General features: G+C 39.2%; 1 protein-coding gene across 1 annotated transcript; it reads left to right on the forward strand.

Moving 5' to 3' along the window:
- The first annotated feature begins 3,472 nt into the window (after positions 1-3,472).
- LOC143037737 (uncharacterized) lies at positions 3,473-20,167 on the forward strand. The gene is made up of 4 exons (XM_076206285.1): positions 3,473-3,538; positions 13,529-13,665; positions 19,053-19,177; positions 20,091-20,167. Exons 1-4 carry the CDS (start codon positions 3,473-3,475, stop codon positions 20,165-20,167), a joined length of 405 nt encoding a protein of 134 aa, XP_076062400.1.
- The last annotated feature ends 810 nt before the right edge of the window (positions 20,168-20,977 follow it).

Raw genomic sequence — 20,977 nt, forward strand, 5'->3', positions numbered from 1 at the left:
TCGTACAGTGCTGTTGGTACAATCACTCCTTCATATAAGCTCCTCTTAGCATCCCATTGCCAGATGTCTATTTCTCATTAACACTTTTTAACCCATTCAATACGATGACGCCCATGTAGGCATCATGAGGAGCAAGTGGGTACGTGAGGATGCCGATGTCGGCAATCTTGATTATCATTTCTATATATAATCTCTTGCATGACCTCACGCTGTTGTGACCACACCCCCAGTAGACACTCCTGTAAACTGGATCTTCATCCAAATATTTTCTCATGGTTATCCTACAATAATTCTCATAACAGGGTGAGAAAGAGAGAACCGAGCCATACAACGCGGCCTAACTTTATTTCTACTATAATGCGACGTTATTATGTCACCGCACACAACCGCACGTCTGGCAGCTAATGCTGCCCACGAGATTTATGAGCGGCCCGGAGGGAAGCGGCACTTCAACAAATTCCCACCCAAAGGCATTCTACCTTGCCCTTCTTCTCAATCTTACACTTCCTTACCAATCCACCCCTGCCACTTCCCCTTAACCCTCACTCCCTTTTCTTGCCCACAAATTCGCAACCCCAAGTATCTAAACAACCTATCCACATCCTTCCCCCTCCCAGTCTCTCGTCAACCCTTTCAATGCTCACTTTCCACGAGATTCAGCCTGCAGTCACTAACCCTTTCCATCCCTCCTTGTAACATTCTACATCACCATTATCCTTAGTGCGATCCCAACATTACTATCTTTCACTCTTTCCCTTCTTTTCCCCACCATGCCCCTTCCTCAAACCTCCTGGTCCTACTATACTTCCTTCAATACTCCCTCCCTCTGATCCTGCTACAAGTGCAGTGTTGTCCAAGACAAACAACAAGACTGGCACTAAATTTCACCCATTTTTTCTTCCCATTTTTCTGTGTCACCATCAAGACAAAAAAACCTCTGACAGCAGAACAAAAAACAAAGGAGAGACAAGAAGTTAACCAAACAACAACAAAAAATCACAAAACAAAAAAACAACTAACAAAGCTAACATCTAATATAAACCTCTATAAAGCCCAAAAAAAAAACAACCACAGTCTAAGAAAAAATCTAACATACTAAATCTAAAAAAAAACATCTAACTAAAAAAAACAAATAAGAGACCCAACTCAAGTAACGAAGATAACAACGACCATACCATCAACATAAAAAAAAATAACTAAACTAAAGAAAACAAAAACGAAACTAAACACAACTGAACACACCCGACCCCCCCCACCCCCCTAACAATAAAACACTAAAAACTACACACACGCACGTAACAAGGCTAAAAGAACTAAAAGGCCTAAACCTAAAAAAAAAAACATCTAAAACACTATGAAGAGCAAAAAAAAAAGAAATCCGCTAAAAACGGACAAGCAATCAACCTATCAACACCATCTAAATCTAAACAAACCTCTAAAAAACGGCAAAAAAAAAAGAATACTAGAAAACAAAAACCTAATCCTACTACCTAACAAACTAAAACTTAACCTAACATAATCTAAATGGAAAAATATAAACTAAAAGATAATACGAAAAAAAACTAAAAAGACCAGCGGTCCTATCTAAAGACTAAAAAAAACCTACCAAACAAATCTACAAGACTAAGGACAATAAAAACAACTAGAGGAAAAAAAACTAACTAAGGAAAAGCGAAGAGAAAACGCCGCAAAAAAAAACACATAAACAGCTAAAACCTCTCGACATCCGGCTAACCTAACGAAAACAAAAAGAACTAGATAACAAACTAGAGACCTAAAGATGAAAGAAAAAAAGAACCCTACAAAAAGAAAACAGCTAACATCACCTATAAAACTGCCAAAACTACCACACCACCAACCATCGTCCAACATCTAATCCACCAACCAGCACAACACATAAACAACTAAACAGTAACACCCCTGTGCCTCTACATCACCCCACCTCTACACACCAACCGCCCTCCTCCCCCCCCGACCGCTTCTAGTACCCAGCCACCCCTGTCGCCCGGCACCACAGCCCTACCCCCCAAAACTACTACAACTACAGACAACCAGTCTAACAAAAATCTAACACACGGCCTATCCCAACCCACGTCGCATCCCCCTCCCACCCCCACCCGATCCCTCCTCGCACCCCCCCCCAGCCCGCTCTCAACGCTCACATAACACCCTCCAATGTACACCTCCACGCCTTCGACCACCAGTCCCTGACCCAGCTGACCTTCGCATTTCACCCTCGTTGCAGCACCATCCCATTCATGTATAGATTGAATTACAGAGCCAGGGAGGTCGACATATCACACCATCCCTGCATGATAGTCCTCCACATCCTCTTACCTCACAACCAATCAACTTGACCTTCCCCCACGACTCTCTCGCAATTTTCTAATTGGGGTCTACCAGAAAATGGGGCGAAGACAAAACAAAAATTTGGCGGAAACCATCGGTCATATTTTTCCTTCAACTGCAAACACCCATTATGTTCTCCTCCAGGAAGTCCGCAAATGTCATACGTAACATAAAGATATAGGATCATCAAAATGTGAGCAGTCCCCTTAACCTTATTTCCTTTCTCATTCAAGCTGAATCATCTTTATAATTGAAACAGCTGCTCTCAAGTTGCTCAATTGTACCTCTAGGTCTTTATTACCCTGTATCATTTCTTCATACCACCCACTTTTAACTCTGTTATGCCACTCTCTTCCGTTGCATTGATCGGACATTGCCCCTTCCTTATCCATACTCCCCCCAATGCCCCCTATTACCTTGTCTGGCTACCACATTCCTGGTCTTACCCCCTCACTAATCGTTTCACTATGTCCATCCCCCTGGCTTTCCAAGTTATTTCTTGTTTCTGGTCCCTTTCTTCCTCTCCACTTCAGTTTTTTTTCCCAATAACACAATTCATCTTGGCACTCTAACCTACCCTGTTTAATAGTAATTAATAACAGCTTACGTAATGCTTCAAGAGACCATGATTGGTACGATTCTCTTTAACTTAAGAGTAGATACGAATTGCTCTGCCATGGTTCCCAAATTGTACTTTTATCATTTCAATTATTTTATTGTACAGAAATTATGATGTTTAGTATACTATATATTGCTCGCCTCACGTTCTTTTTTTTTTCCACCAGCAATTGTATTCTATACTTGATTTTATCTACAAAGTTAGCCAGAACTTTTTCAAGCAACTACTAACAAGTTTATAAGACAAGTAATCCAGACCAGTTCCAAATTACACAAGGAAGAGCTATCCAAAGGGTGGCCTCTGCATCCCATCGCGTAAGAAGAAGAGCATCCCATGAGCCGTAAAAATAGACAATGGACTACTTGTTCTCAGCGTCATACATGAAGACTACTCTGCCCAACTCATCAATATACAGTCCCTAGAATTTCCCAGCAAGCCTTTTTTCCTACAGGAACTCCATCCCAATCTCAATAACACCATGTTCATCTACAGATTGTTTTTCAAATGAATTCTAAAAATCTTGATATAAAAGAAGGCTTTACCATTGCGGCAGATATTTCGCACTTTAAGGTATGTATAGTATGAGCACTCTCTTGACACACGTAGACCAATCCTCGGTCAAATATAACAAATCGCACTCGATTTCTACTTGCAGAGACATTAGCTAGCTTCGCTGAGGTTGGTAAACTCTGGTGAGATTAAGGAAGAAAATTAAGTTTACATACATCAAAGAGTAAAGGTAGTGGTAGAGTATCTAAGTGGGTGGAGGGGCCACAAGGCTTTAACAACACAGTTGTCCACCTTGGGGAGGAGGCTGGCTAATATAATTCAGGGAGACAGATACGAAAGTGAAAAGTTAAAAGGTTCAGGATCAGGAAGAGATTAATTCACAACAGGTATTGGGGGCACCAACCGCATAGAAGATACCCTGAGTGGTCATGAGAAAAACAGCAAGATGTATGTCATTTGTAAACAGTGACCAAGGATACATAAAGTACTTGTCGTTAACCTTATGTAATTTGCGGAACATGGGCTACAAATGAGAGTAGATTTGTGCTTGGATGCGCCAAGTGGAAATGGATTGTCAGAGGGCTTAATGCTTGAAGTCTCGGTCATGTTTCAACCTAAATTGTAATATATATGGGCAAGGGAGCTATGCTTCGTTGGTGACCTGCTCTTTGTACTCTTTCAGCAACATGTTATTTTCTCTAAAAATCCTTGAATCAGATGTTTTGCCACCACCCCACCTGACTACTTTTCCTCTGTTTGTCTAATTTGTCTTTCCAGGTACTCTATCACTCACCTGCCACTACTCTGTGTGGGGAACAAGATATATATTATTTTAGATCCCCCTCTTCTGTAATTATCTTTTTTTTTAGAGTTTCTTTTTCGTGTCCTCTACTGTTTTTTTTTCCCATTGTCCCATTTCAATAAATCATTCTTTATCTTTATCGAATTACCATTCCTTACAATACATTCTCCTCTGATAGTAGGTCCCTCACATCTTTCCCCTTCTTTGTTCCAGAAGTTAGGCTAATTTCCTAATTTGGCCGCACAAGTCATTTGTATTCCACTTAATATGCTCACTTTGGAAAGGAGACTGGTGCCCAGTTTTTGTTTGTTGCTCTTTGTAATTCTTTCAAATTTTTTTATATTCTCTTTTTCGGTACTTCCCGCGGTGGTCTCATATTCACGTTTTGCTGGGTTACTCTTCCAAGTCTTTGGTCTTATTAGCTGTAAAGTTTTTTTATTCTGTTTTTTTTTTCTTCTTTCTCCGTTAACCCCTCTCATCATCAAATAGACAAATGTGTGATGTGTGTATTTTACCAAGATATATTATACGGCGACAGCGGAGCTATGCTCGTGAGGGCGGGGGGCTGAACCAAGCTCCCTGTTTCATCATTCAGCATCAAGTTTGTTCTTAAATTCTTGAATAGTGTGTGTGTATATATATGTATATATAATATATTTATATATATATATATATATATATGTATATATATATATATATATATACACACACACTCGCACATGCATACATATATAAAAGGCCCTTTCCCCCCTTGTCAGGGTGAGGTGGCCAATTTAAAGCACACACTCACATTAGTCAGTTAAAATCTACTTAATCATTCCTCCTGGGCATTTTTTTTCTCATGTCACATATAAGGAAGAGTCAGAATGCTTTTGAGGCTAATTGTGTGAGAAGTAAGGTAGGTGTTGCAAGAGTTGATAGTGAGAAATTTGGAGGTGAAGCAGATAATTGGGGGAGAAGCTGTTGAACAGGGTAGAACATAGTGCTTAGGTACTTTGTGTACATAAAGAGAATGAATCAGGAAAGACAAAACTTAGTGTGGAAAGCAGAAATGGGTGGAGTGGGCTTGAGGAAGACAAAGAATTGATGTGAGTAGTTGAATGGGGTGTTGGACAGGAGAGAATGTGCAAAAGATAAGTAAATGGAGAGAGATTCTTAATGAAGGAAATTATGGGATAGCCTGAAGTGGTGATGTCATCTGCTTCATCATTTGATTGGATGAAGAAAGTCTGTTATACAGTGAAGCAGTGGGGGTAAACCAGCTCTAGCTGTCAGGTCCTACTATACAAGTGCTTTGCCTTGCTGCATTGTGGTGGGTAACAGTGTGATAATTTATCCTTTGGGTGGTTGAACGAGTTTTTATTTAGTTCTGACGTGGGTCCATGCTTGGCTTGACCACCCATGTGTATTCTTTGTTTTCTTTTAGATTATGAATATTCTCTTGTATGTATGGTTTATTTTTCCTTCAAGTTCTGTTGATTCTTTACTGGAAAAATGGTCTAAGTGGAGATTATGGATGGTTTCTCATGTTTGTTGTTTTAGAGAAGGTAAGCACATTGTCGTAATTGCATTATTTCACTGGTTCAATTTATACATGGATGGGGTGGTGCGAGAGATAAATGCAAGTATAATGGGCTGGGGATTGGATATGGTTAAAGAAAAATGGGAGATAAGCCAGTTTGTTGTTTGCTGATGACCACGGCTTGTGGCAGGATCAGAGGGATTAAGGAAGTTAGTGACAGAGTTTTGGGAAGGTGTGCAAAAGAAGAAAGTTGAAGATAAATGTGGATAAAAGTAAGGTGATGAAGTGTACAAGGGGAGAATGTGGCATCAAATTGGAGGTGAGTATTAAGGTTAGAGAGACTGGAGGAAGTGGAATAGTTTTTAGATACTTGGGTGCGAATGTGGCAGGAAAGGGAGGAGTAATGAGAAATAGACATTTGGAAATGTATGCTAAGAGGAGATTGTATGAAGGAGAGATTGTGTTGACAGCACTGCATGGGGCTGAGATGTATTTACCTAGTTGTATTATACAGGAAGGGAGCTATGCTTGTGGTGACCCGTCTTTGTATCTTTCAGCATCAAGTTTATTCTTAAAATTGTGAATAGTATTTTCACACACTGTTTTTTCATTAAGTTATTCCATATATCCAGCACTCTGTGTGGAAAGGTATTCTTTTTCCGATCTCTTCTGTAGTTGTCCTTTTTTAGTTTCTTTTCATGACCTCTTGTTTTTCCATTGTCATTTTTTTAGTTTTTTTTTTGTCAAGGATTTCCATTCCTTTCATGATTCTAGATATAGTCAGCGGATCACCTCTTTCTCTTCTTTGCTCTAGTGTTGGTAGTTCTAATTTCGATAATCTTTGTTCGTATGTTAATTTGGAAAGAGCTGGTGCCAAATTTGTTGTTGCTCTCTGTATTCTTTCTAGTTTCCTTGTGTTCTTTTTAGCACTGGGTGTCCATAGTGTCGCTGCATATTCCATTTTTGGTCCAATCAATGTGACTAATATTTTTTTTATCATATCTTCATCCAAGTATTCAAATACCACTTTCATTGACCTTAGTAGGTTGTATGTTATGTGTTTGAGATGAGGTACCTGAGAAGTATGGGAGGGGTTACTAGGCTGGATAGAGTGAGGAACAAGGAGGTAAGGAGGAGAATGGGGTTGGAAGGGGAGTTGTGGGATAGGGTTGATAAAAGAGTATTGGGATGGTTCAGACACATGGAAAGAATGAGTGAAGAAAGATTAGTAAAAGGTGAGGAAGGAAGGAGTGAGCATGAGGGGGTGATCAAGGATGAGATGGATGGATGGGGTAAAAGAGGCAGGGAAAGAGGGAAATGTCTGTTGAGAACAGAGGGGAGAAGACAGAAGATAGAAGTGAGTGGAGAATGCTGTGATGCATGAAAGGGAGTGGGTGGGGGTGAGGGTGAGGGAGTACATGTGAATGATATTTTTGACGCAATCAGAAGGGATTTCTCCCCATCCTCTCTTTTTCTGCATGAGGGGACAGAGAGGGAGTTCACTGATTAAATGAAGTGGCCATGCTGTGGATGTATAATGTCTTATTGCATTGCTTCTGACCTAGAGCGATGGGCAAGATGTAGGGATGACCTGTCATCTAGGAGGAGCCAGGATAAAGAGGGAGGGAAGGGGTGAATGAGAGTTGAAGTATATGGGGATGGAATGGGTGGGAGTGGTTTTTATGCTTTTTGTATTTTTTAGCTACCTCCCATGTAACGTGGGGGGAACCATTGGTATATATATATATATATATATTACAGGTGAAAAATGTAAACACACATTTGTCAATAATGTAGAAACCACTGATGGAGTGGAAAAGACATGAAACGGGGAATCCCATGTTCCCCTTTCTTTTGTTAGGGGTGCTACTTAAACAGCACGCTTCTCTCTTAATTGTAATCTACTGAAGAGGATTGCAGTTTGCAATCGAAAATATATAGATTCCCCGTTTCCAGTCTTTTCTACTCCAACAGTGGTTTCTACGTTATATATATATATATATATATATATAATATATATATATATATATATATATATATATATATATATATATATATTCACAGTACTACCTCTCATTAACGGACTAAATGGGGGGGTAACAGTGTCTGTTGATGTGAATAATCCGTTGATTTGGAGTGGTTTTTTGGGTGGCATAGTGATTACACGCACTAAACAACAGCACCAAAAACACCGAAAACACAGCAAAAACACCACAAACACAGCTAAATAATGTCCGTTCATGAGAAGTAGTACTATATATATATATATATATATATGTGTAATGTGTGTATTTACTTAGTTGTATTTTACGGGAAGGGGTATGCTCATGGTGTCCCATCTTTATATCACATTTTATATAAACTATTTTTATATTCATCTATTGTTTTTTCACACACTTCTTTCTCATGTTACTTGTTCCAAATGTCTTTTACTCTGTGAGGAAAGCTATTCTTTTTCAGATCTCTTCTATAGCTGTCCTTTCTTTATTTTCATTCCGTGTCCTCTTGTATTTCTTTCATCCCATTTTATTAGATCCTCTCTATCAATTGATTTCTATGCCCGTCCATGATTCTGCAAATAGTTTATCAAATCTCCTCTCTTCTTTGATCTAGTGTCTGTAGCTCAGGTTTTGCTAGTTTCTCTTCATATGATAGTTTTGAGAGTGTTGGTGCCAATTTTGTAATTGCTCTTTGTATTCTTTCAAGTTTTGTTATACTTTTTTGTACTTGGTGACCACATTGTCACTGCATATTCTAATCTTGGTCTTATCAAAGTGATTAGTATTTTCTTCACCATTTCTTCATCCAGGTAAGTAAATGGCACTTTGATTGTTCTTATTAAATTATAAGTTTCTCAAAAAATAATTTTTATATGTTTCTTAGGGGCGACATACTATTTATAATAATGGCTCCTAAGTCCTTCTCATTTTCCACTTTTTTAATTCCTTCTCCCAATTTATATGATCCTTCTATTCTTTTTTTTGCTTTTTCCAAATTCCATTATACTACACTTTTTGGTATTGAACTCCATCTCCCACTTCCTACTCCATTCCCATACTTTATTGAGATCACTCTGTAGTGACTCATAATCTTCTTCCGTTGTTCACTTTTTTAACAGTTTTTGCGTCATCTGCAAAGAAGCTCATGTAACTTTCAATTTCTTTATCCATATCATTAATATATATAGCAAACATTATTGGGGCCAAAACTGTTCCTTGGGGAACACCGCTTATTACTTCATCCCATTTTGAGTGTTTGTCTCTTATCACTACTCTCATTTTTCTTTCTTGCAAAAAGTCTTCCATCCATTTAAGTAGTTTGCCCTGTATTCCTCCTTCAGTTTCTAATTTCTTAAGTAAATTTTTATGTGGTACTTTGTCAAAAGCTTTTTTTAGGTCTAGAAATGCACAATCAGCCCATCCATCTCTTTCTTGTATTATATCTATTAGCCTTGAATAGAAACATATTAAATTGGTGACGCATGATCGTCCTTGTCTGAATCCAAACTGCCTTGGATTTAGTACGTTGTTTTTTTTTCTAAATACTTTACCCATCTACTTTTGATAATTCTTTCACAGATTTTTGCTATTGTACTTGTTAGAGAGACTGGTCTATAGTTTGTAGGGTCTTCTTTATTTCCTCCTTTGTATATAGGTACTATATTTGCTCTTTTCCAATCTTCTGGAACTTTTCCTTCTTTCAAGGAACTGTTTATTATGCTATGTATTATGTCTGCCAGTTCATTCCTGCATTCTTTCAAAATCCAGTTTGCTATTTCATCTGGTCCATGAGATTTCTGACATCAAGATTGCTCAAGTGTTTCATTATTTCGTTCTTTGTTACTTCTATTTCTTTCATAGGGGGGACTTTCTCTTCCCATTCGATCTCTTCAGGTTGTATGTTCTCCCTTGTAAACACCGATTTAAAATGCTTGTTCATAATTTCTGCCATTTCTATTTCCTCTGTGTATTCAACTCCTTGTTGCAGTTTCACCAATTCTTGTTTTTCAGTTTGTTGTTTACAAATCTATAAATAGTTTTGGTTGATCTTTACATTTTTCTATGACATCTGTTATTCATATCTTCTCTCTTTGTCTATGCACAACTTGTACATATTCATTTCTATAACTAGTATATATTTTCCATTTTTCAGGCCTTTTGTCCTTTCTTCTATTTGGTCTAAGCTTTATCTCTTTTGTCTTTTAACTCCCTACAACTTTTGTTGTACCAGCACTTTACATATTCTTTTTCCTTGTTTTTGTCTTGGGACATACTTTCCCACTCCTTAATTATAATTTTTTTGTCAAAATATTCCATTTCTCTTCTACTGTTGTATCTTCTTTGTGTATTCTTTCCCAGTTTTTCATTTTTGAAAGAATTCTCTTATTAAAAAGAAAAAAAAATCATACATAAATCTTCCATTTCTATATTGTTCATTTCTTTTCATGTATTTTTCCTCATTTAGTTCTAGTTCTATCAATAAGTGGTCACTTTTACTTAATGGTGTCTTGTATGTTATATTTTCCACTATTTCAGGTTCTGATGTGATTATTAGGTCTAGTCCTCGATGGTTTCTTCATTTCTATACCTAGTGTTCTCTTGAATCCCATTGTGTCATTGTGTGGTCAATAATCATCTCAAGTAGAACATTTCCCCATGAGTCTTCTCCACCCTTTACTGTCATCTCTTCCCAGCAGACTTTGCAATTAAAGTCGCCCATTTTCAGGTTCATTCTTCCTCCATCTTCCATTATCTTATTTAATGTTATTCTTTTGTTCTTCTAACATACTTTTATTTTCACTCTCTTCCCACAAGGCTGTTTTTTGGGGGCATAGTTTATTAAAAAAAATTCTGCTCTTCTTATCTCTGTCTTCTACTTCTATCATAATCATCTCTACTCAATTCTTTCCATATGTGACACTCTTCACGTTTATATCCTTTGTCAGGAACATAACTCCACCCCCTTGCTTTATCTCTCTGTTTCTAATCCAATAATTATATGCATTGTGTCTTATGCTGTTGGGTGGTAGTGGACCTTTTAACCCCTTCCATACGGTGCCGCACACGTAGGCGTCATGGACTTAGATCTCGGTGGCAGCAGCCAATGCCAGCCGTACGACGTGTCGTAATAATACTCGCATCATAAAATATAGTCACCGCTTATATCGATTGTTCTCTCTTGACCCGTGAATTTTGGTAACCATAGAAAATGCGATTACAAAAGAATTAGAAAATGTCATTATGGAGGGGCGACTACAATAAATATAATCAAGACGCCGATATGGCAGCCTCGCGAATACACTCGCTCCCCATGACGCCTACGTGTGCGGCACCGTATGGAAGGGGTTAATTTTGTCTCAACAATTCCCATTATGTCCAGTTCTTTTTCCTTCAGATACTCATTCAGTTCATTCAGTCCTGTTGTTAATCCATCTATATTTGTGTAGGACATGCTTAACTTTCTGTTATTTCCATTGTATTTTCTGTTTCTATTGTTTCTTTCTGTTAGGGTCCATTTCCTCGCTTTCATATTCACTACTCTTCAATAGAATTCTTCTTTTTCTGACTCCGTTTTGTTCTCATTTTTTTCTTTAGCTTATTGCCTTTTCATTTTTTCTTCCTCTCATTCCTCTTTATTCATTTCTCTTATTATCCATACCTTATTATATTGTTCACTTGCTGCTAATTTCCCTGTCTTTGCTAAGATATTCTCTGCTGTTTGTGACCTGAATTTAATCTTAATTGGTCTGGTCTTATCTGTACTATATTTTCCGAGTCTAAACATCTCTTCAATTTGTTTCATGTTTTCAGGTTCATCTTCCTGAACTAATTCTAGTAAACTGTTTACTTTTTCTTTTTCCTCTTTAATTCTTGTGGTTCTATTTTGGTTAAATTTCTCTTCCCATTCCTAAAATAATTATACATTTCTTTTTGTCTGCTAAGTCTCTTACTATATTCTCCCTCGGTCTCATCACTTTAATAACTGAGTCTTTAGTTTGTTCTTTCATTTGTTGCTTAATTATGTCAGTAGATGCAACTTTACTGTTTTCTTGGATTTTTTCCAGTCCTGTGATTCTTTTTGCCATGGCCTCTTTATTGTCTTTATTATTCCTCTTTAATTCCTCATTCTCATCTTTATCTTCTTTTAACTGTCTTTTTAATTCTTATATATCATAAGTTAAGTTTTTTGTTTGCCTTCTCTAGTTCTTCCAATCTTTCAACTCTCTGCGCAATCTTGGCTACGTTACCAAACCTACTTTCCCAATGCTCGGTTATTTTTTCAAATTTTTCCTCTAGTCTTGCTAATCGGGGGAGGTTGGTATCCCCCCACCCTCTTTAAATCCCTGGAAATTATTATCATCACCTTCCACTGTGCTGCTCTTATCTATATAGATTCTAATCTTTACATTTTTGTTGATCCCGTCATCACCGAAATCATCATCATCATCAGTCCGTCTTTTGTTTTTCAAGACGCCTGGCCTCCTGGACCAAGTCCCCCTCTTCCTCATTCCCTTCCATTTCCCTCAATAATCCCTCCCCTTCTCCTTTTTTATCACCTTCCCACTACACCACGAGCTTTCCCCTTCCCTATAAATATAATAAGGTACTTTCTTGCCGTTGAGATCCACATAGATTTTCCTTTTTTTTTTTTTTTTTTTTTTTTTCTCTCTCTCTCTCTCTCTCTCTCTCTCTCTCTCTCTCTCTCTCTCTCTCTCCTTTCTGTTTTTCGGAACTCCAATTCTCGCCATCCATCCGATGAAAGTGTATGTGTATGTGTATGTATGTATGTGTGTAAGCACATTGTCTAGGGAAGTTGCCTGTCTGATGAGCACTTTGCTGGAGTTTTTATATGTTTAGGTAGTGGTCTGCTTTTTATTTTTAAGCAAAATGGGTGGAGTGCATTCATGTCACATGCCAATGTGTGATTTGGTTGTGTTAAGAGGTTAGAGTTCAGGGATGTATCTGTGGGGCACTGATGCAGAGGGTGATACATAGGTGTCATGATATAAGTTTTTTTTTCTTTGTATGGATTGTGATTATTTCTGTTGTGATGTCTGTTAGTGATTATGCAGTTGCTTTTATTTTGTTAGGGAAGAGAGTATTAGTGTTGTGAGTCCACTTTTGTATTGGATGTTGTCTTCCCTGACTGTGATGTATTCAGTGAACGTGATTTAAGGTGCTGATAATAAATGTTGCTTTGAGCCCCAAAGTGGCCAGAAGTGGTCCTTGGGCCCTCCCTCAGATCCGTCTGTGAAGAAACTCTGGACCATTGTGTTTTGTTGTACCAGTTTAGGACTGTTTCCATGTCACTGGGTGAAATTATTAGAAAGAGGGGATAGTTGCCAGTCCTCAGCTCTCCATGTGTGAAAAGGTGTTAAAAAAAAAAAAAAAAAAAAAAGTCCTGTTGAAATTGGAGATTTTGGGTCCAACCGAGAGACTGTGTCAGCCCCACAGAGGTGCACCCCATGATATAGGTGAGGGAGTTTATGGGTTTTGCAAATGGGCAGCTCTGCTATCTCTTGCAGGTCCACCACAAGGAGGTACCTATCATTGGTTCCAATTAAAGTATTTGTTTTGTTTGCTATATTAGTGATATATTTATCTAAGAATTGAGACAGCTGTGTATTTGTGATGCTATTAACATGTATTTGTAGTATGCTTAAAGTATTTTATGTATCTGTCTGTTTATATTTTTATGAATTTAAAAGAATTCTCTATTTTGACAGATTGAAGAGAAAGAAAATAACAATTTCTATATTGTCCGTACTGAGACATCTAAACCTTCAACAGCTGTGCTAAAGAAGTATATTGGAAAGAATCAGATGCTGCAGTTGAATAAACTCAATGAGGCTATCATTAAGGAGTAAGTGGGGTTTACTTACATCATAGTCTCTGTTGATCAGGGAAGGTGGTGGGAAAAATAGGAATGGATGCCAGGAAGACAAAGTCTGGAGGGATGTTCTTATTTGTTTCTGTTGTTGTAGTTGTTCATTAGACTGTCTGGCCGAGCAGTCCTGTCTCCCTGAGGAATGCCACGGCTGGAACAGGGTTTTCTCATAAATCCCTCATAGAGAGTATATTGTGTTGTTGCCATGCTTGATTATGTACAATACAGTCTTCCATAATGTGTTGTAGTATGGGGTGGTGTTGCATCCTGGACAACACAACAGGTCCTGGTATGGTGGCATCTCTGTCATGTGACCACCCCTCAACCTCAAGAGTTGGGGGCCAAACTCCCACAGGAAGCCCTTGCCACCACAAGGTGGCACCAATCCCTGGGTGTTTCTGTTTGGTGAAGTGCTAAGGTTAGACCAACATTGGCTATAGGCTGATCACCATGTAATGGAGAGGGTGTGCCTTGTTGCATTGTTTTTGACACAGCAGTGTGGTGGAGGATAGCATGACCCTTCATCAAAAACTGCTGTCTATTTCATTTCTCGACTATTTCCTTATCCAGGCTCTTCCAGAGAATGATGTTATTGTGTGGAAATTTGTATTCATCTGTGTGTGTGCATGTGTTTATGTATATGAGCAACTTTTAACCCCAGAATAACATGCAGTCAATACCCCAGACAGGGTACTGAATAGTACACACATACATACATATACCAAAGGCTATTTCCCCCTTACAAGGGAGGTAACTTAGATATGTCAAAAGGCATTTTCCCCCATATAAGGGAGGTAGCCACTTGAGGTATTCAACTAACTACACCCATCCATCACCTGTATGTTTCCCTTTTACTTAGCCATCCCTGCCCAGATTAGAAACAATGCAGCAAATCCACAGCTGGGCCCAACAGCCTAAGCTGGTTTACCCTCTACTGCTTCAGTGACATGGTGACCCTCCCTCCTTGTCCCCTCACCTATAGATAGAGAAGAGGAGTAGAAATTCCAATGGTTTACATCAGTTTTGTCCATTCACAACCATTCTTCATTCGTACCTCCCAATAGTAATGGAAATAGTAATACATACATACATATACCAAAGGCTTTTTCCCCCTTACAAGGGAGGTAGCCAAAAAACAAAGGCATAAAAACCATTCCCACTCATTCCATCCCTAATACACTCCCCTCCACCCTATACCCTCCCTTTTATCTTGGCACCTGGATGATAGGTCATTCCTGCATCTTGTCCACTGCCCTGGGTCAGAAGCAGTGTCGCAAGACACAGCACATCCACAGCAAGGCCGCTTCATTAAATCAGCGAGCCCCCCTCTGTCCCCTCATTTAGAAAAGAAGACAGGGAGAAATTCCTTCAGGCTGCATCAAATTTTTCTCACACATACTACCTCACCCCTTACCCCCCCCCCCCCATTTCACCTCATGCATCACAACATTATCCATGTACAACCATTCTCCATTCACCCCTGTCTTCTGTCCTCTCCCATCCTTCCTCAACAGACATTCCCCTCTTCCCCAAAGCCCCTTTTACCACATCCATCCATCTTATCCTAGGTTGCCCCCTCATGTTCACTCCCTCCACTTCTGCCTTCCACACCTCTTTTACTAGTCTTTCTTTACTCATTCTTTTCATGTGTCCAACCCATCCCAATACTTTCATCCACCCTATCTCCCAACTCCTTACCACCCCTGTTCTCCCCCTCACCTCCTCATTTCTCACTCTATGTAGCCTAGTAACCCCATCATACTTCACAGACACCTCATCTCACACACATTTAAACTCCTCTCTTTCCTCTCGTTATGTTTCCATGTTTCCACCCCATACAGTGCTGTTGGGAATAGTAATACATACATATTCCAAAGGTTTTTCCCCCTTACAAGGGAGGTAGCCAAAAAGAAAAAGGCACAAAATCATTCCAACCCATTCCATCCCTGAATACACTCCACTCCACCCTCCCTCTAATCTTTGCACCTCCTGGATGACGGGTCCATCCCTGCACCTTGTCTACTGCCCTGGGTCAGAATCAGTGTTGCGAGACACAGCACATCCACAGCATTCCTGCTTCATTAAATCAGCAACCCCCCCTCTCCTTCCCCTCCATGCATAAAAGGAGAAGATGGGGGAGAATTCCCCTCGGGCTGTGTCAAATTTTGTTCACACATACTACCTCACCCCCATCTCCCCACCCATTCCACCTCATGCATCACATCATCATCCATATACAACCATTCTCCATTCACCCCTGTCTTCTGTCCTCTCCCATCCTTCCTCAACAGACATTCCCCTCTTCCCCAAAGCCCCCTTCACCCCATCCATCCACCTCATCCTAGGACGTCCCCTCATGTTCCCTCCCTCCACATCTGCCTTCCATACCTCTTTTACTAGTCTTTCTTCACTCATTCTTTCCATGTGTCCAAACCATCCTAATACTCTTTCATCAACTCTATCATCCAACTCCCTTTCCACTGCTGTTCTCCTCCTCACCTCCTCATTTCTCAATCTATCTAGCCTAGTAACCCCCATCATACTTCTCGGACACCTCATCTCAAACACATTCAAACTCCTTCTCTCTTCCTCTCTTATGTTCCATGTTTCTACCCCATACAGTGCTGTTGACACAATCACTCCTTCATACAGTCTCCTCTCAGCATCCATTCCCAAATGTCTATTCCTCATTACACTTTTTAATCCACCAAGGCATTTACTCGCTTCTCTCAATCTACATTCTACCTCCACCTTTTCCTGCCACATTTGCACCCAAGTATCTAAAACTATCCACTTCCTCCAATCACTCTCCCTTAATGCTCACTTCCAGTCTGCTGCCACTTTCACCCCTTGTACATCTCATCACTTTACTTTTACCCACATTTATCTTTAGCCCTCTTCTATCACACACTCTCCCAAACTCTGTCACCAACTTCCTCAATCCCTCCTCCGATCCTGCCACAAGCGCAGTGTTGTCCGCAAACAACAGCTGGCTCACCTCCCACTTTTCTCCATTTTCTTTAACCATCTCCAATCCCTGACCCACCACCCTTGCATTTACCTCTCGCACCACCAATCCATGTACAAATTGAACATCCAGGGCGACGTAACGCATCCCTGATGAAGTCCCACCTTTACATCGAACCACTCACTCTCTCTCCATTTCCTATCCTGATACAAGCTCTACTACTCTCATAAAAACTCTTGACAGCTCCTAGAAGCTTTCCTCCTATCCCGTATATCCGCAAAAACCTCCCACAGTTCCTTTCTGTCTACCCTGTCATAAGCCTTTTCCAGACCCATAAAAGCCCAAAAAACATCCTCCCCTTTCCTATAGCTTTCTCACATATCTGTCTTACCACAAAGATCTGATCTACACAACCTCTACCCATCCTAATAGTAATACATAATTTATATACATAAAAAGGATGTAGGGATGCATGAAGATTTCCTAGAAAGTTTAAAGGTTGGTGCCATGAAAAAATGCTTAGGAATCACGGACTTGCACCCAAGTAGTGTGGTAGGGGACATAGATGACCCTTCGTCTATGACAGTGGTTCCCAAACTATCTTAACCTGACGCCCCCTTTTTGCTTCCAGTAGACCCGCAAGTCCCCACTCCCTCTTTTGTTTATGTGAAATGATTCTTGCATTTATTTCTTAACCTCTTCACTCCGGGGCACATCGCACGTCTGGCAGCATTAGCTGCCCTATGTGCAATGTTGTGTCATAATGATCGCATTATAAAAATTAAAGTCGGTGCTCAATCGTTCGTTCTCTTTCACCCGTGAATTTTGATAACCATAGAAAATATGATGAAGCCAGTTTAGAGAGAATGAAGTTACGTAGGTACGACTACAATAAATATAATCAAAAGGCGACTTCGGCAACATCACGTACCCACTTGCTCCTCATAACGCCTACGTGTGCGGCACTGAATGGAAGTGGTTAACCCCTTCCATACGGTGCCGCACACGTAGGTGTCATGGGGAGCGAGTGTATTCGCGAGGCTGCCCAATCGGCGTCTTGAGTATATTTATTGTAGTAGCCCCTCCATAATGAAATTCTTTCTAATTATTTTGTAATCGCATTTTCTATGGTTATCAAAATTTCACGGGTGAAGAGAGAACGATCTATATATGCGGTTAATATATTTTATGTTGCTTTTATTATTACGACACGTCGTACGGCTGGCTTTGGCTGCTTCAACCTATATCTTAGTCCATGACGCCTACGTGTCCGGCACCGTATGGAAGGGGTTAACATTGTTCAGGAAAACAGATTTCTGTTTGTATTAAATTTTAATAATGAAAGCCACTCAAACAAATAATAGTACATTCCAGAGACATTTTTCTAAGTAACTAAAAATGAAACATTTGGTTCAAAGGGAGAAAAAAAAAAGTTTGAACATTAGCAAATTGGCAAAATTGACTTGCAATTTTAAGAATAGATGATTTGAAAACATGGCATATAATATTTGGAAAGAAAAAAACTAAGGCACAATTTCTGAACTAATTTAGTGAGATGGATGCTGCTGCTTCTTCCTCACAAGATTAGGAATTCTAGGATTGAAGTATTGGGAGTTTGTGACAAGTCCTTAGTGGTGTCAGTGTGGTTAGTATCGGTGATGTGATGTGTCTAAAACGTGTAAGGAGAACTAGCTTAATAGAAAACCGGTTGGAGTGACTGCTATAATTATACTTTGCATGTATGTAACGGCAGATATTTGTTCTTTGAATGATTTTATTATTCTAATCAAACAAATATTTTAAAGCAGATGACTTCATGCCCCCCTTGTATCCTCCTCACACCTCCTTAGGGGGGTGCTAGTTTGGGAACCACTGGTCTATGAGGTACTAGGATGGGAGGGACAATGAATTTGCTTTTGAATGTGTGTAAAGTGGGTATACGCTTTGACTTGCCCACCTGCCTTATTAATTAGAAAAAGGCTTTTTGATATGTATGTATGCATGTGCTAAACAGAGACACTGGTATATATTTCAATGATTCCTTCCATTGTAGATTTGTATCACATTGACCCTCATTCAATCCTGAGTCACTATCCCTTTTTCTAAGGAATTCATTAAACTCTTTTAAACATAAATTGTAGTCCTCAATGATTTTGTTCATATGCTGTGCTTTCCCATTGTTTTGTATTAGGGTTTCCTAACTACCTAGTAGAATACTTTTGATTGATATGAAAACAGCAGACCTTTCAAATATTTGTTTCATATTCTTAAACCATAATATGTCCCTCAAAAATAATTAGAATGTCAAGTTGCACAATTTTATTCATTTATTTGTTTGTTTATTTATTTATTTATTATTATTATTATTATTATTTTTTTTTTTTTTTTTGTTTAGGTTTCAGGGTATGTTAGGAATTATTGATTTGCCTCTCTTGGTAACAAGATCAGATAAAGCCATATATGTCCTTGTGGATGATGATTTTGAAGAAACTCGATTTACAATTCAGCCACGCATTCCAGGTAATTGCCATTTTGCTTCTTTTTTTTTGTGTGTGTATGGATATATGATTTATGTACGTATATATATGATTTATTATAGTTAGGCCTTACTAAAAGTCCTTTAGGAAGAGGCCATTTTTTTCTGGCTCTCCTTTTATTTAATTACATTTTACTCTACACACAATGACACGTGCTCATCACAAAACAATCAGTACAAGACTATCCCACAAGCTTTTTAGTCCATTCATCCATGTTAGAGTAAACCCAAGGGGAAAATCCCTTCCACAGTAAACAAGAACTACATTGACATGACTTTATTCAAATCACCATCCAACTTTGATAACAATTGTTGCCTCAAGTTTCGCCTAATGGAAAACTCAGCCCCACAGTGTTTTCTCTCTCTCTCTCTCTCTCTCTCTCCATGCCAGCTGAAAGAAGGGGAACAATCACCAGTTATCAGCTCTCTTATGTGTGAAAAGGTGTAAGAAATGTAGTTGAAGTTGATAGATTTTGGGCTCATCTCCTGATGAAGGTGAGTGGGTAGACAGATTTTGAAAAGAGGCATTGTCCTTTTTGGAGGACCACCACAAACAGGGACCTGACATTGGTTCCTCCAGTTTAAAAATGGTAACAACACAGAATAGGCTTGGCCACAGAAGCAAATTGCTACAGAGGCAGTCACCACACAGAAACCACTGAAAACTTTAGTATATATTGCCCTACTGTAGCCTTACCCAGCCATCAACACAATATGTTTATGGAGTGACTTTTGGACATATCTGGTGATGTTGCCAGTTACCTGGAAGCCATGGGTCTTCTGCAGGAGAGTCCTGGGGAAACCAAATGATTGATTGACTAATGAGTAATGTTTACATTTTCATCATCATAATATCTCCTTCATTGACATTAAGAATTTGTTTTGAAAACTTTTCAGTTTCTTCAATGGTCTGGAAAAAACTGTCCTTCCCTTGTCGCCATTGGAGAGCTCCCAAAACTTGTGCAAAAGTATAATTCGTATGATGAGAGAATTACACTACTTTATCCTTTTTGTAACCCCTTGGTTTCCGGAAGTGGATCCCAGCAGATATGAAGAAGAGCTGAGGAATATGTTTTAACAGCTCGTTAGGAGATGTTATTCTTTGTTTGAGAATGGTGGAGTATGTCATGTTAAAGTTTTTCTTGTTTCAGTTTTTGGTAGCCAGTCCAAGGCATGCACCAGTGGTGGCTCATGTGTACGAGTATGTATATATAGATTTATTTTTTTCATTTTATACAATAATAAACATTTGCTATAAAAAAAAAAAAAAAAAAAAAATTGAAGCAGGCAACCCCCTAACTAATTCAAGTTTTACAAGCTGCCACCCCACCCATCCTCACACCCATTTGACATAAATTTGTTTACCTTTCATCATAGCACTTTGTGGGTGAAAGGGCTGTCCCTGCCCACTGCTTGGAATCAGAAGCATTGCAGCAAGATAGCAACAGGCTCAACAGCCAAAGATTGGATTTAAATATCCACCACAATTTTACATGGTGACCCCTCATTCATTTCAGTTTAGCATACATTCACAACCATTCTCAGTTCTCTATTTCCCCTCATACCTTGCCTGCTACAACAGGCATTCCCCCTTTATAACCTAAGGCTTCCCTACTCATCCCATCCATGAATACCTATGGTCTTCCCCTCATTTGCACTGCAATCCCCCTCTTTTGCCTTCCACACCCATTTTAGTTAGTCCCATTCTCTCACTCAATTCTTACCATGTGGCCCAAGACCATCCCAGTATACTATTGATTCAACCATATCTCATAGCTCCCTAT

This window comes from Oratosquilla oratoria, chromosome 23, assembly GCF_046742065.1.
Source record: "Oratosquilla oratoria isolate Oo_2021 chromosome 23, ASM4674206v1, whole genome shotgun sequence".
NCBI classification, from domain to species: domain Eukaryota; kingdom Metazoa; phylum Arthropoda; class Malacostraca; order Stomatopoda; family Squillidae; genus Oratosquilla; species Oratosquilla oratoria.

Excerpts from the sequence above, each read along its gene's own strand:
- LOC143037737 (XM_076206285.1), top strand. The coding sequence starts at position 3,473 with ATGAATTCTAAAAATCTTGATATAAAAGAAGGCTTTACCATTGCGGCA. Across the intron at positions 13,666-19,052 it reads AATGAGGCTATCATTAAGGA|GTTTCAGGGTATGTTAGGAA; the intron begins GTAAGTGGGGTT and ends TTTTTTGTTTAG. Across the intron at positions 19,178-20,090 it reads AATTCAGCCACGCATTCCAG|TTTCTTCAATGGTCTGGAAA; the intron begins GTAATTGCCATT and ends AAAACTTTTCAG.